The 17,520-nt window shown below is 40.0% G+C and overlaps 1 protein-coding gene across 13 annotated transcripts in view; it reads left to right on the top strand.

Annotated features, from left to right (window-relative positions):
• cacna1g (calcium channel, voltage-dependent, T type, alpha 1G subunit) overlaps positions 1-17,520 on the top strand; it is a 316,565-nt gene that overhangs the window by 142,466 nt on the left and 156,579 nt on the right. For all 13 annotated transcript variants that reach the window (XM_025909653.1, XM_013273535.3, XM_019362827.2 and 10 more), the window contains exon 5: positions 9,304-9,401. In XM_025909653.1, the coding sequence (XP_025765438.1) occupies positions 9,304-9,401 (98 nt within the window). The remainder of the gene's footprint in view (positions 1-9,303; positions 9,402-17,520) is intronic.

Here is a 17,520-nt window from a genome sequence, read left to right as displayed (position 1 = left end):
AGTTTTTATTATAACCTTATTTAGTATAGTTCCAACAGCAGCCCCCCCCCCACTCAATGTGCAATATCGCTGATCACACTGCACCTCTCAATGCACCTGCTAGTTAGATGGCATGTATGTGTATGCTTATAGATGTAAGCGTGTATGTGGAAATATGTGTGTGTATGCATGTACGGATGCAAATATGTATATATACATATATGTATGTATGTGCGTGTATGTTTGCAGGTGTATGTATAACTTGTACATATCTTTCTTGTGTAAATGTAAATTTGTCTGTAATTGTGTAAATACTTACGCTATTGTGTACTCCACACACATGGAGAGATGTCAAACTGCCTTTCATTGTTCTTGTAACAGTGACAATAAAAAGCTATTCTATTCTATTCTAAGATGAAATGTGCTTAGAATTACACATAGATGTATGTATGTTGTATTGATGTGCGATGCTGCATCAATACAACATAGTAAATACAGGGCCAGTAATACCTAAATCTATACTTTCATAAAGACAGCTTAAGTGTCATGATTAATGGAATAAATCGTCATTGATGATCAAATTCTGAACACATTTTAATGAATACTAAATCAGTGTGATCTTTATTTTGCACAATAATTGTTTAACACAACAAAACACAGCTTATTTTAAAATCCTCCCAAGCACTTTGGGTCAAGCTCTGTTGTTTAAATGTGCTAAAGGTTATAAATAAAATAGAGCATAGTGCATGTTTGAGGTGGCATAAAATATTTATCCCTAAAATCCAACCCTTAAGTAATTTGATTACATGTAAATTTACCATGTAATTTTGTTACATAAATGCAATGCAAAACGTTAACTTTAATGAAATCTGCTCAAATGAAATTCACTTGACTGTTATACAGTCAGTCTATATCAACCATATGTTCATTAATGATGAATTATTTGAATAAATAAACATTTGTTTTTTTTGTATGTCAGTTTTTATTCAGAATCATTGCTTCATGTTTGAGTGAGGCAGAGTGTAAAGTGTCATTTAAAGAGCAGCGCAATCATTTATGTGTGTCTGTGCAGTGAGTCCAGGCTTAAAATAAACATGAGAAACCAGATGTGCCATTGCATTGTTGAGAGTTGCTCCATGAGGTATTAAAGATTATAATTACTGTGGTTATAAAAATTATTCTGGTTTTTCTCGTCACAATGGGCAAATATGTTGCTTGAAGACAAAAACATTCATCTCGGTAAACACTCGTAAACAACATTTTCTTTAGATTTTGTCACCACGACTTCACGGTAACTGAAACTGAAAGAGTTTTCAGCTCCAGCTCGTTACTTTTCTTTTGTGCCGTGAAAAACTAGATAGTAAACTGTACAATTTGCTGACATTAACATGCAGGATTTGTGTACCTGTAATTTAAAAGACTGACCAATGACATTTTAAGAAAGAAAAAGTTAATAAGATAGTGTCTGCCAAAGGATGTGCTGCAATTATAGGTTTTTACTAGATAGAAATCTTTGTGGACAGACACATTATTATGATAACAAGATGCTTTTATGCATAATTTCTTCAGTTTTGCCTTTGTGCATCACCACAGTAGATTTTAGATCAAACAAATGAATACGTGAAATGCAGATTTTCAGCTTTAATACAAAGACTTTTCACAATATTTAGAGGCTCTAAAGTAAATGAGCAATTGCCTGACAACCAGTTTCATGGTCAGGTCAGGTTCCTTTTTTATTTCATGACAAAAAAGCTGGAGTTGATTTGCAGAGTTGAGTTTGTGCATTATAAGAGTATGTGTGTGTGTTTGAGGGGCCAAATCAACAATCTGGAAATCTTAAAAAGACTGAAAGTACTCGCCAGCTCGGCAACTGAAAGGCACGAAAGACAACAGAAAACAACTGAAGTGCATGATGACAGAATTATTTCCATAGATCGGGGGAAAAAAGCCTCACAACACTTAACCAAGTCAAGAACACTTTAGTATTCTTCAATGGCCAAGTCCTGGAAGGATTAGGGCCACTGGGAAAAAACAGCCCATTCTCACTCCCGAGGCGTAATATACCGACGACTTGCCACGTCCCGAGGTGTTCCATGGGAAGGCGAAAGGTGACCTTCCACATTTCTATGCTATGCGCTGGGTTGTGGTCGAAATCCAGTCGAACGACGGTCCTGCGGTAATAGACGTTCCAGCCACGTATTCCAGCTCTAACCCTAACCACCACTTTAATAACGTTAGGTAGTGTTTTAAGTAAAACAAATGTGCATGTGTAGATTCATTCCAAACGGTTCTCATGTTTCCTCATTTTTCCGATCTCGTAGCGACGTGTTGGGTGCCCAGAAACGTAATATATGGATGATTTGTCACCGAGCGTAAAATGTTCTGTTTTGGGAGTGAGAACGTGTTGGAAAATGGGGGCATCTTTTCAATTTTTTTCCCCAATAATTCTGAGAAAAAAGACGGAAGTCTGAAATTGATCTCAGAATTCTGACACACCACTGTTTCTTTTTCTTAGTGGCTCAGATCCTCCAGTTTTTAGTTTATATAAATGAATGCAGAGAGAGAAAACAGCATTTGTTGACTTTCATGGGTTCTAGACTCCAGTCACTGGATTTTCACTGATGAAAATCCTACATTTAAAATTATGTTCATTTATCCATTTAGTTTCATCGCCTGAAAATGTGCATAAAAACATCTCTTGTCTTCAACATGATTAACTGAATTCATAAAGTTTAGCCAAATGTTGTTTCATAGAATAACCCTGATTCTTCATTCGGGTGGCATTTTCATGTTCACTAAGTTTAAATAAAAAGGTCTTGATGGACTGTAAGTGGCGAGGGTGTCAGCGGGATATGACGCTCTGCAGTTATCAAAAAAACAGAAAAAGCACTCTTGTAATTTTTTGATAATGACAAAAAACCCCTCAGGCATTAACTAATTCATAAGAAAATTGCTCTGTTCACTTTGATTTTGTTTGATCGGGAAACAGCAGGTCGGAACTGGGCTGTTTTATATGCAGGTGAAACGGCATTGTTGTCACAGTTTGTGAGCACAGTTTCAATTCAAAATATAACAATAAAAAACAGCTTTTGGAGAGAGCGAGAGTAAAAACACAGCACTGTTTTTTTGTAATATATTTATTCATTCATGCTACCTTTTTAAAGTGAGTCCTATCCCATTTCCATTAGCAGAAAGTCTAAAAGTTAGACTTCCAATGTAGACATACCAACTCTGGAGTGTCCAGGAGCAACATATTTAATACGTATCCTGAAGCAGTTCTCTCGCTAAGATCTCCTAACCCTGAGGGGGAAAAGAAAAGGAGATTTCCCTCAGTATCTGAGAAATAGGGATATTCAGTCATCAGCCATGACTGTAAAGAGTAAGTTGGTTAACATTTGGCTTAGATAGCAGTAGAGTGGGTTGATGGAAGAAAGTGTTACCGATGAAAGGTTTTCAGTCTGATTCAGCATGAAAACACTCCATCTGTCTACAGACTGGTTTCTCTCTGCAGGTTTTCCTCTCTGCACTTCTTTCTGATGATACCACATGCTCTTACATTAATATCATACTCCATACGGCTATCCATTTTCTTAACTGTTTATCTGGCTAGAGTCATGGGAGAACTGGAGGGTACACCCTCGACAGGTTGCCATCTATTACATGGCAATATCGGAATCATCACCCGCTGTTATGAATGCAGTGGCCTGAAATGCAAATGTTGCCTTTTCACACAAGCACACACTCAGAGCGATCCATCAGTCATAATCCATTTGCTGTGGGACATCTAGGGTGACAGCTTGCCTGTCACTGATGTGAGGGCGAATAGAAAGCAAACAATATGTGACTAAAGGAGTATCAGAGGAAGCAACAGATGACGGTTATTTCGTAATATATAAAGAAATGGCATGACAGACTATGACAGGAAAGAGTAGTCTATTCCTGGATCTAAAAACAAGGTGAGTGTAGTTCACACAGTGTGTTGTAGAAAGTCAAAACACCAGTTGGCACCAAAACTGCCAATAACTATTAGCTGAATGCATTCATAAGTGTTAATGAACGAGATTCAAATATATTATTTTCTGAAGAAACGTATTCAGTTTATTCCAGTTTTATTCTATAGCACCAAATGCTATAGATCAGTAGCTTCACTATGATTAATATTGAAATGAAAGATATTTCTATTAGCGTTGAAGGTTTTGGAAGGTCGCTGTTCCAGTAGCAGTTTCTTCTCCTGCGCTTTATGCTAAGCTATAATCTATCTATGGATTCATCACTTTTGTATATATTTTTGTAATTTATGTCCTTGTGCAACCATCGTTGCACAAGGTACAATTTACACATTTTGGCTTTGCCTTGTTTATTAGTAAACTCTTTGTCCTCTTTTTAAAGAAGACGTTACATTGCATTAGCATACAGTGGATTAGCATAAATGACAAAGTCTCCACCAGTTCAAGCAAAGTGTATATAAATGTTTCTACCATTTTCACCAGCTAGTTGGTAAACTTAGCTGCTAGCTGCTACCATATTATGCTGGCAGTCACTAAAAAGGCAGCTGTTAATGTGAAAAGAAAAAAACTGCATTAATAGAAGCTAACATCTTCACAGAGAGGGAGCACAATACCTAGGAATGACTAACATCTAACATCACCTAAATGGTGTTACATATTGGGTGTGACTTCATAGCTAAATAAACTGGGGGGTTTTTAAATATCCAAAGAGCGGATATCCAAAATATCCAACTTATATCCAAAATATCCAACTTAGTCTACAAACTGCAGGATGAAACAAGCATGGAAAATTGACCCTGACATTCAATGCTAATAGCTTTCTATTAAAAAGCATTGCACTCAATTTTAACCCTCAAATGTGCAACTATGTAGTAATAGAACTGTCACTAGACCCCATTTGTTTAAATTCCATTAGCAAGCAATTTCATTTCTATTAGCCACTCTTTATGTTGTGCTAGGCTAAACATGCCCTGGAGCTTTCTGTGCACTTTAAATTCACTACAAAGCTTTGTCTAATAACAGACATAATGTAGACATGATCAGCTTCTCTTTGTGCAGTGATCAATGGATAGTGTAGCAGTGGGTGTGCATACTGTATGCTTTACTGTCATGATAACTTTGCCTAAACCACTTCAGGATACCCAGTCATTCGTCAATGCGCTAGGCAGCCAGAATCCTCCCCAGCTAACCTCATCAGTTATTCAGCAAGTGTATTTCAAACCTTATTTATCACAGAATTCCTTCACAGATACAACAAACTCCCTGGCCTCAAATTGAGCATGAAAACCGAGAAGGCTCCATCAAAATTTGTCAATTCCTTTCAGCGTTTCGCCGTCTATCCATCATGATTTGCATATAAATACTCCACTGGAAAGCCGGCCAGGGAAATTATGAAACAATATACAGTAGCGAGGTTCTTTTTCATATCTCCCACTATTGATTTCTGAAAAACTATCAAACAGACAGTATGGGAAAAAAAACCATTTAAAAATGTCTTATGCATACCATGGATAGTTTGATATTTAAACATTGCTTCATTAGAAACAAATGGACAAAACAGACAAGCCCAATTTTAAATCTTTGCATGGATGCTGTTGCATGTGTGCAACAGACACCATAATATAGTTTGACAAAGCAGCAACCTCCAGGGCTGAAAAATGAAGCCTGGATCGAAATGCTTCAATGGCCACTTGAGGCTGGCTCCAAGAGCGAGTAAATCCCTGCAGACTTTCATGGTAAAAATGGCCATTGATTTCTTCCATACTGTTTATATTTGCTTCATCTATGAGTACTCCTTATTCGTGAGGCTGGTGGCTACTTAATTTGATCACAGTACAGTGGCCGTGATCAGACAGATGGATACGCTGACTGAGGTGGACAGAAGATGGACAGACAGAAAGATAGAGGGCGACAGATAAAGGTTAGGTGAGGACAGCACTGATTAAACATTTTACAGTGTCCTACATTACTGAGCTGCCTCGCGTACTTTTTCCTATTATAGTTCTTTCTGGGTGGCATTATGTCCGGTGTATTTGTGTGCATGCTCCGTTAAGAAGGTGGCGTCGCTGGAAAGCGGCGTGTGTACCATCCTTCATGTGCCTGGCTCTTCAGGCACAAACACACACACGTCCAGCCTTTGCGATAAGAGAGAGGACAAACCAAGAGGCATCACGCCCAGAAGTGTGTATGTGTGTGTGTGTGTGTGCAATGATATACACACTTTATGTCTTTGGTGGCTTTATTTTAAATTACATGAATTTCATTACACATTTCTGCAAGTTTGTCCTTGTGAGGATATATCTATATAAAGATATGCAGGGGCGCCGTATCAGTGTGTATACAGAGTACAAAAAAGAGAAGAAGAAGAAGTGTTTTTCGTCCTCCACTTCACCCTCTTGCGTAGATCTGCTTCAGTTTGGAATTTGCCTCATGCAAACTCCCTGCAAGGCTGGACCTCCCCCGTGTTCTGCGTCCTCCTCCCCGTCGCCCTGCCCTCTATCAGCATCATCAACGCTGGCACGGACACTGACAAAACAGCGCACGACTTCCTGCAGTTGAGATCGTTTGTTTGATACACTCCATTTCTCCTCAGCTGTTTCTTCATTCCAGATGAGGGGAGATGGGTCAGTTTTCACTGAGCACATCGACCGTCATCTGGCTCTAATCAGGGGCAGCAAGTGTTTTTACAAAGTCTATTTTTGAGCAGACATCATTCATCATCTGCTTTTTAAGTTTGTTTATGTAAATCTGTCTGACGAAAAAATTACCCTAATATTTGTTGCTCTGGGGGATTTATAGCTTGTCTGTGGCGCTTGAACACAAGTTTCCCATCCTGATGATGATACCGTAAATTTCCCACAGGGACCTCAGTGCTCAAAACTGAGATCATGCTGGATTTATTATATGTTCTCCTACTGGTGAGATTCTTTCACTTTTTTGCCCTCACTGTGCTCATGTAAGCCGCTGTCTGGTTGCGGGATGGACAGTACTAGGAAAATACTGTACACACCAAATGAAAATGAGGATGCTTTGAAATGCATATGTATCTGTTTTTCATATTTATTAAGAACACAAAAAATGAATGGGCATCGACACACAGTTAATGTCATTTGAACATCATAGAAACAGTTGGTACTATTAAAGGGAACCCATATGGAAAAGATATATATAAATCTTATAAAGTTTATATCTGTCTTTTGTGAAACTTTTATGAAAAGCATACAAGAGTGAAAACAGATACAAGATCCCTTGAAAAATCATATAAATGGAACTTGTATGTTTTGAATACTTGTTAAAAGAATATATGAAAGTAATGAGAAAGTGGCCACTTTCATGAGTAAATCATATAAGCCTTATATGATTCACTATATGAAGTAGGCCACATCTTATGCAAGTCTTTTATAAGTTTTTACTGTTTCTTTTCCATATGGGAAAATAGTCCCTTGGTGGAAGGGAAGTATATGCAGAATTACGTCTTAGATGAGTTGGAAATGTCCTTCAACTATATAAATATAGATAACAGATGAAATTATCCGGTCTTTAAGTGATGAATCCTGCTTCCGGGTCCAAACTACTCTGCATTTATTAAGGCTGTTGTGTTTTTAACATGTTTTAATGCTTTGTATTTTGTTCTATTTAATCTAAGCAAGCCCCTAAAAAAAGGAAGTGATCACTGTCGGCCTCTCTCGGTTTTTATTACCACTATTTATTTTAAAGTTCAGTTTTTAAAACCTTACAGAGTAACTACAGCCCAGCCCATGAAGCAGTATATTAATGACTAACCTCGTATTGTGAATTATCTCAGTTATTAAGGCACTTTCATAAGCTGACTTGAAATATAGGTTGAGTTGTTGTCTTTGTATATCAACCATGATATGTGTAATATTTTGTCATAAAGCCGTCCTTACACTGATTCAGTTCTGTACTTCCAAATGTCTTTCTTTTCTAAGTCACTGTTTCATGAAAGTAAACTGAATGTCCATAGCAACCATTACTGAATATTACCCAGGTGCTGATCTGAGGTTCCTGTTTCCGGGACTGGAAGATAGCGCTAACCTCATGTCTCTGCTGGTTGTGGGAGGGCATCTCCATGCTGTTCTGTTAACTGTTTACCCATTTACCTTCTCTCTCCGGCCTGCAAGCCATCTGTCAGCTCTGTGTATGCATACTTGTGATTGTGTATGTGTGTCTGAGAGAAAGAGAGAGGGAAGGAGTAGCTATTCTTGTTTTGCTCCAGTGTAACAAGCAAGAAGGGATTGTCCCGGGACACCTTAATGTGTAAAAGGCGGGCATTCATGGGTTCATTAAGGGAGTTTCTCCCACTTAAGGTGCTGCACACACACACACACACACATACACACATACCCTCTCCGACATGTGTTGTGAATTTGTCAGACAGACAGACTTGGAGTCAGTTCGAGGAGGGAATTCCTTCATCTGCACGCTCCTTCAAGCAGCACATGTGCTCAGCATCTGGTCCACACACTCACACACACATATCCAACACACACGTAAGCAGAGGCAGTGAGTGTGAGAAGGGATGACGATAAACACTGATCAAGAAACAAGAAAAACGTTTTTTCAGGCATTCCACAGTCTCTCCCCTAAGTGTTGTCCTTCTAACCTCCCATCACAGCCAGAAAAGCGCCTCTAAAGAGCTGCTGGAGAGTGTGTGTGTGTGCCTGCATGCATGTATGTGTGTGTGTGTGTATGTGGCGTCTCAAGGTTAAGAGGCCGACTGATCTGATGCTGCTCTTTTATGTACTGTCGAAGCCATATCCTCCACTCAGTGATGAGTGATTCACCCGCTCTTGACGTCTCAAAGGGGATGCGCATATGCCACTCTCTGCTTTGAAGACTGATTGTGCGAGGGTACATGCGAATATAAGCGTGTGTTTGTCAGGCATCGCATGGATGCTTTGCTCAGTGTGCAAGCACAAACAGGCACAGCACTATGTGTGTGTGTGTCTCAGTGTCAGTGTGTAAGTGTGTGTTTTTCAAACTTTTCTGGACTTTCAGTTGCAGTCCACAGAGCGCTGGAATGAAAGCATATTGTTTGCCAGAACACATGCATTGCAGCCATCTCTAAAAGCAAGAATGTAAATGTGGTTCAGAACCTTACAATGATTAATCACCGTTTGCCCTGTGAGGGATGGGAAGTGTTTAATACATGCAAAATGTAATTGGCTACATAATAACGTTTTCCCATTTCTCTGTGTTTTAATTCCCAGCGTGATCGAGCACGTCCTGCAGAAACAGCAACAGCATTTGCCGCGGCTCTATTCACACATGCTTCCTTTCTTTCTGTATGTTCCAGGATGCTGGAGTACTCGCTCAACCTGCAGAACGTCAGCCTTTCAGCAGTGAGGACGGTTCGTGTGCTGAGGCCGCTGAGAGCCATCAACCGAGTGCCAAGTGAGTGGAGACCTCTGCTCACGAGCCAGATCCCAGACCCTCATACACTCCGTCCTTTAATACTGATGCAATTTTAGGCTTCCTCTCCTTGTTTTCTAAAAGTCAGGCCAGGTTGTTACAGACACAGTGCCCAACTTTTAGGCTGGGAATAGCTTTAGGCCAATTTGAGTTATTATTAAAACGTAGATGGTGGTGGTGCAAGCGCAGGGTGAGAACACAGGTAATCTTCCAGTCTGTGAGGTTCAAGTGGCTGTGCTCTGACAAAAATATCACACAGACAGTATGGAAACATTCAAAAACACATTCAGCACACTAATTGTTTTGCTTCCTTTGATATCTCAGTATCGCTCCTTTCATTGGGCCAAAACAGTCAGGTCCAATTTTAAATGTGCTTGGCATTTTTCTTTTTTCTTTCTTTCTTTTTTTTAAATTGCATGCAAAAGCAGGAACCCATGTGTGCAACAGACACCATATCATAGTTTGACCAAGCAGCCAACCAACCTGCAGGGCTGAAAAATGAAGCCGGCATGGAAAAGCGCCAATGGCCACTTGAGGCTGGCTCCAAGAGTGACTAAATCCCCACAGTCTTTCATGTTAAAATGGCTAACTTCTGCTAAGAAATTAGCCTAATGCCAACAAAAAAACTGTTCATGTGTTGTTTTGATCTCTATAATAACCACATAGCAGTGTTTTTTTTTTTTTTACATTCACTCCTTTGGCTCTTGTTAGCTATTAGCTGTTTTTCAGTATGCTTCAAATCAAGAGAGCAAAAACAGCAAAGAGTGACTTTTGTACTTTTTTAAATTCACCTCTTTCAATCTTGTTGAGGCTAAAGTTGAAGTTAAAGTTGTTTTAGCAGACCTGATGTTTAGCAGACAGCTGGTTACACCTAAAATCAAGTCTCTAAGTCGGACCACTTAGTTGTGTTCTCTTGATTCCCCTTGAAGCATGCTGAAAAACAGCTAACTGCTATCCTGTGCATTAAATTAGTATCTCTTTTGCCCCGACCCTGTCTCCCCTCATCCTACGCTGTTGCAGCAGATGGCTGCCCCTCCCTGAGCCTGATTCTTCTAGGTTTCTTCCTGTTAAAAGGGAGTTTTTCCTTCCTACCATCGCCAAGTGTTTGCTCATAGGTGGTTATCTGACTGTTGGGGTTTTCTCTGTATTATAGTAGAGTCTGTACATTATAGTAAAAACACCTTGAGGTGACTGTTGTTGTGATTTGGTGCTGTATAAATAACTGAATTGAACTGATGCTGAGGAGTCCTGTGAATAGAAATCAAAAGGCACATCCAAAAACTGACATTCAGTGACTTCCCAATGGCCAGCAAGCAATATTTTGGTTCTCGTGATGAACTAGGCTTGATAGCCAAAGATATTAGCCATATGATTTTACCTTATCTTATATCTTATATTTGGTCTATTTGCCTGTAATGGTGCTTGCTATAATTGTTGGTCATGCAGGTTCAGTTCCTTCACAATGGCAGTATGTAGGTCAGAGGCAAGTTGATCCACGGTTGGACACCTTCAGCGTCTCTGTGTTTTTGTATTCTCCCCATCCAGTCAGTTTTGGTCTCTGACAGATTTATAAGCAATTTTCCAATTCACCAACTTTTATTAAAGGACCGTAGTTCATAGCAACACTCACAGACTGACTGTCACACTTGTTCATTACCCTCCATGAATCCCTCAGTCACTCGCCCTGTCTCGCATCCTCGCCCATCTCATACTTACTCTCACACCCTCCCCCAGAAAGAGTGCCCCCTGTTCCCTTCCCCTTCTATTCCATCGGTCTTCATTACAGTTTAATCAGTGCAGATTGAATTTCCAGTGCACACATTAAGGTTTAAATAAATCATAAGGATTTCTATAGTACCCCAGCAGTCCACTTGGTGCCTTCCTTCTTAACTTGATATCAGCACCTGCAAAGCTTTCATTTTAGATACAGATCCTAATTATGTCATTGGCTTCTCTCAGAATCGTTTCATCGCAATGTGTGTGAGCATATGTGTGTGCGTGCAGGTGTTTATACCCCATGTGGGTGCATGAATGGGATATCAACCCCCTTCCTCTCCCATTCCCCCAGCCGATGACACTCTGAAGCCCCTTGTATAATCTCGATCTCTTGTCAATCAAAGCCGTTGCAGGGGGTTCACCCTTGCTCATTACCCCACATATGCAGCACACACACACTAAGAGAGTGCACAGTTACTCACACTGACTCGCTCATTAGGCATCCAACCATCCCTCACCCTAATCACGGAACTAATAGTGGCATTCATGTGTGGATGATTTGGTCTGATTCTGGCCCTGTGGGGAAAATGTCATTGGATAGATTTGCACTGGTGGTAGTGATGGGGAGGGTGGTGGGGGGTGCCTTTGGTGTGGCTTCTATCTGTCTTCTGCCCCTCTTTTAGCTTTTTTGCAGTCCAATCAAATCCTGTGGAGAAACTTGCAGCATTCATCATGACTCTGGGTGGGGATGTTTGTTGTGTAGTTCGGGCTATTTGGAGGTAAACTGAACTGAATCTGAAAACGTGGGTTCTCCAGTTTTTCGATGTTGGCCATTCATGTCCTAGATGATAGACAGGTTTTAGAGTATGAGGCTTTTTCCCATTTCTGTTTTTCCGCTGTTTCATTAGTCTACAGTGATACAAAGGCCAAAGCTGCAGTTTGACATTTGAAAGTTCACCAAGTTGATAAAAGAATTTGACTTGCCTAATTGGCGCATTTGCCACATTTTGAAAGAGGTGATGCGGCTTTGAGTCATACATGCAAAAGCAGCTCTGTCCACATAATTAATTATAAAATTTATTATTGATATACAGTGCTCAAGAGTATTAAAGAAATACTTGGAAAAGTCATCAGATCATGCTGGATATCAATACTTATACAGACTGGGTAAGGTGTTAGGAGTGAAAGGATACCAAACTGTTTGATGGAGATGGGTGTTATCAGTAAGACTGAAGTCAAAGACACCCTGAAAATCAAAGCGCAAATATGATGAAGCAGGCCGGTCAGTTCTGCTGGAATTTCAATGCATCAACTGAAAATGGTACTCAGTAGTTTGTATGGCCACCACCTGCTTGTTTGAATGCCTGGCAATGTCGGGGAATGTTCCTAACGAGATGACGTTCATGGGGAACCCCCCAGATCTGGACCAGGGCATCAATGAGTTCGTGGATAGTTTGAGGTGCAGGTTAATGGTATCAGTTCCTTCATCCTCCAGGAGCTGCCTGCGTACTCTTGCCACATGAGGACGAGTACAGTCATGAACCAGGAGGAAGCCAGGACCCACTGCCCTAGCATCAGACCTGACAGTTGGTGCAGGGATTTTATTCTGATATCTAATGGCAGACCATCACTGACCTACCACCAAACTGCTCACTGTGACTAACGTTACAGGCAGCATAATGTTGTTCATGGCTTCTCCAGACCCTTTCATGTCTGTCACATGTGCTCTGGGTGAGCACATGTGACAGGTCCAACACATGGTGCCAGTGTTGGACCTGCTATTTCTGATATTCTATCACAAATGCCAATCAGGATATATGTGATGCCGAATAGCAAGCAAAGGTCCCAGTAGAGAATGTAGGACCCTTGAGCCACCCTCTTGAAGTCTTTTTCTGATTGTTTACACCAATGACCTGCTGGAGAACATTTTTGTATCTATTCTTTTTTACAAAAGAATAGATACCAGTCCTGCTGATGGGTTAAGGACTTGTCCAGCTCTCCAAGAGTAACTGTCTCTCTCCTGGAATATGTTTCATGCTATTGAGACTGTGCTGGGAAACATAGGAAACCTGCCAATAGCATGTATTGATATGCCACCCTGGAGGAGTTGGACTACCTATGCAACCCCTGCAGGGTCCCAGTATCTCCTCATGTTACCAGTAGTGACAGTGACCATAGCCAAATGTAAAATTAGTAAAAAAGCAGTCAGAAAAGATGAGGAGGGAGAAATTTTATTTGCCTTAACCTGTGAAATCATTCATATTTTGGGGATTGGTGCTAATTTCATTAACACCAAAGCAGACACCAACACCAAATATGTTATCTAAATATGGTATCTGATATTTTGTACTGATTTTACTACCTTATTTGGGAGGGGGGACGAGTGGTATATTTGACTTATTGGCAGGCAATTATTTTATTATATTTCTTAAGTCACTTAACACTTACCTAAGAATCACTAAAGTATAAAATGGCACCTTACTTAAGGGATGAATCATTTTTGTGTCTATACATAATAAACAACTTAGCAGCGAACCCATTTGAAATAGCATCTGCAGGCACTTTGTTGCTAGAAGCAACACAATTTGCTCCCATTTCTTTAGCTGAATCTATGAAAAATGCCAAAGATAACACAGTTGGACAGGCATGAAATAGTGTTCTTACACCAACAAGGTGATTACCAAAGAGCTATTAGCTGAAAACTTGGTACAGTATATCTCAGCATGGAATATAGTGTGTTTTTAGAAATTTGAGGAAATTGCCCTTCTTTTTCTGGGGCACAAAAGAAGAAGTGGCAAGCCTGAAAAACTATCTATAAAAGATGAACGGTATCTGAAAGTCATTTCCATAAGAAATAGGAACAAATCCATCAAAGACCTGACACGGGATCTCAGAGATGCAAATGGGACTTCAGTTGAGCCACCTACTGTTCGGTGAGGCATCATCAGAACTGGTCTCAGTAGAAGGGTCAAGAAGCCATTGTTCAAAAGCTTCAGGAAGCCCGGAGAACTATTCCTGAAGTCTACTTAAAGAAATTGAAGGAAAACTTGGATCAGAGAGTTCAGGCTGTGTTGAGCTACAAAGATGGTCATACTAAATATTGACTTGCAAACTTGGGTTGTACAAACTCAGGCATTTCAGTAAATTCCAATCTATTTCCCACTTGCCTAACGAAACACAAAGAAATAATGGGTGACTTAAGACTTATGGACAGTACTTTAAATCAATGAAGTTAACGGTGATTCAGTGCTCTCAGAGACAAAAGAGAGATATATCAAGTTAAGTTGGGGAAAAATATCTACCAAGAGGGAAAAAAAGGCTTTTTAGAACATTATCTTCTATCAAACTAATAACCTTTCTATGGCGATTTATACTCAACTTGACTGTTGATTCAATATTTGCAATTTTAGTGTCCTGGTGACCACCGAAATTCAAATTAATTTAGTGCTTGAAAACAACCGCTGAAATACGAGTGCCTGGAGCCCGAGTGGCATGATTTGCTTCAAGATGGAGTTTTGGCGGGAAATAAATTCCCTGGTGTCTCGCTTTCGTCCACTGTGTGCACAGAGATGCATCTAGGCCAGTGTATTTCCGCTGTTCCATCTGTGCCTCACAATTAGCATTATATAGAGAGTTTCCTCAGTAAATCTATTAACATGGTGTGAATATGTTGCAATCAACCTGGGGTTATTCAAATCCAGTGTGAATTGGGCTTAAGAGCTGCTTATGCATGAACATTAAATGCTCATGTTTCTAAGTGATTAGCCAGCATTCTGGGCTCAGGTGTAGAGCAGCTGACCACTCCACAGGTTGAAAGAGAGCCATGTGGCACATTAACAGCAATTACTCTAATGCATTGAGCATCAGCTCTATGAAATGTAGGTGTTGTGTAGGAAAAGGTATTTTATTTAGCACCAGAAAAGTTTCAAATCACCAATACTGTCATCAGTATTCAGTATGGATGGGCATATAATGTCTAGACAGGGTTGCAGTTCGCTATGCTGAAATGGAAATGGTATATCTCTGCTACTGGAGAACAAGGGAAATGGATCACTATACTCAATAGAGCTATCTGTTTATCTACCCATCTATCTGTGATGACTCTCTAGTTTTAATTGTCAGTTGTGTAGTTCAATATATCAAAAATGTAAATGTAACTAAAGCTGCAGGTGACACGTGGCTGCACACCTCAGCTGATGGATCGTGTAGATAAATGGCTTATACGCAAGCGCTTACAGGTCAGCACTTTTTGCTAATATGGTAAAAACTTTCCATCACCAGCCTTGTATTTAAATTTCTTGTTGCTATTGGTCCACTGCTGCCAAGAATGTAAGTCATCTGAACCTGGCTCAGCAAATGTATAAACTGTTAAGAGTTCACATTCCTCCTTGTTGTTATCCGGAGCCCCTCGCAGGTCTTTTTGCACTTTTTTCTTTGTCTTACCTTGAGTCCATATTGGAACAGAAGGCTGACGCTCATCTTAAAACACACACACACATCTTCACACTCCCGTTAACGAGCACATTGTTCCTGGGCCGGTGTCCACGTCCGGCACTCTGGCAATGATTGATGCGCTAACATGGCAGTCCTGCCAGTGGAAGTGACAGATACATTTCGCAGGCTCCATCCGCTGGCTGCCAACAAAAACACAAAAATCCCAGACTGTGTCACCACCATATCACCACCCACCGTCTGCCATCTGATTGGATATTACCCTCACGTCCAGTACCAGTCCGCAGGGACCTTGTACCAGCCTGTCATTGGCTAAATCAAGGCAGACATGACAGCCAGTGACATACCTCTGTGTAGTATTCAAAGGGAGTTACTGGGTGCTCCTGTGTCCAGAATACAGTGTTTTCTTGGGTGACAGAGGAGCATCCCCGGCTTTCTTCAAGAATGAATTTTTTTTTTTTTGTCTAAAATTCGTTACATGGAGTTTAACAAAATATCTAGTACAAATAAGGTCTGCTGTAGATACTGTAACTGTGGATATACTGAAAATATCTCATTTTTTCTTGATATTCAAAGCAAAAGGTGCTTCTAGTAAGTATTTAATAACCACATTCTTTAATATTTAAATAAATATTATCACCTAATGCTACTGTTGTATCCTTGATTCAGCTGCTACAAAATTCAAATTGAAGAGAGCTGCATTAATAGGTTTTAGTTACAGTCCTTGAGGCACTGAAAGCTAGAATACTAACTTTAGAATGCTGAAATGTAATTTTTCCTGCCTTGTGTTTATAGGCGTAAAGGTGCCATTGTTATATGCAGGGAAGGGGGGAAAAAAATCCTTTTTTTATCCTTAGGCTTTAGTTCACACTTATTTTACTATGCAACACGCAGTATTTTCAGAATAGAAAAGGAATCCAGCATGATGGATTCTCATCTACCAAAGTTCTTAGTAGACTTACCCGCCAACCGAAATTGTAATTCCTTATTTGGTTGATGGCGAGTTTTAATGAATTTTCCCACCGTGGTTATCGGCAAGTTCTTAATTCCAAACAGCAGCTGCTGGGATTAAAGAGGAACTCCACTGGGTTTATGAATACATGACAGTTTAGTAGACATGTAGCGTACTACATAGCCTTTGAAAGTGATTGTAGCTGCAGAGGAAGTCAGTGTCCCGATGGTATCACCACTAGGTATTTTCTCTATGAATTTAAACATGCATTTTAAAAAGTATGGGAACAAAAAAGGTGTGGGAACTGACAGACAAAGGCATTTAAGGTTTGCATCATAGGACATTTGGGTTTCTGGATATTATGATCAGAATCCCCATATATACTTTTTGTCTTTATGAGACGCATTTTTAGGACCAGTGACGTAACCCAGGTGACCCAAAGTCATGTATTAGCCCTATTTTATGTCACAAATGGACACAGACCTTTTGATAATATCATAATAAATGTAAAGGTACTGTGAATAGTCTTTTGAGGTTATTTAATAGACAAACACAATGTGGTACACATAAATATACACTGATTAGTGCATCTTCCAAGAAATAAATGTATTCTTATTAACCTGGAATTAAGCCACTTAACCTTAAACGCGCATAAACATAATTATTCATTCCCAGTATTGTTGTAATTACTACTTCTCCGGAGAACTGAGAACAACAGCAGCTGGTTATAAGCTAAGATTATGCCAGCTAATGTGCCGGCTCTGAAAAACAATTTGTGCATAAACTCTCATACGATGAGAGGATGTAGTCAAAGAGCCCAAGTCCAACAGGGTTATGTCTGTGAAGGTTCTCAGTCATCCAGGTCATCGTAGTCTAAGGAGCTTGGAAAGAAAAGCGTCTGGACTTCTTTAGGTTGCTTGAAGACGTTTCACCTTTCATCCGAGATCTCATCAAGCTACAGAAGTCCAGACGCTTTTCTTT

The sequence above is a fragment of the Oreochromis niloticus genome, linkage group LG8 (assembly GCF_001858045.2).
Source record: "Oreochromis niloticus isolate F11D_XX linkage group LG8, O_niloticus_UMD_NMBU, whole genome shotgun sequence".
Taxonomy (NCBI): domain Eukaryota; kingdom Metazoa; phylum Chordata; class Actinopteri; order Cichliformes; family Cichlidae; genus Oreochromis; species Oreochromis niloticus.
Note: the sequence above shows the minus strand (reverse complement) of the source record. Positions and strands in the feature narration are given on the sequence as shown.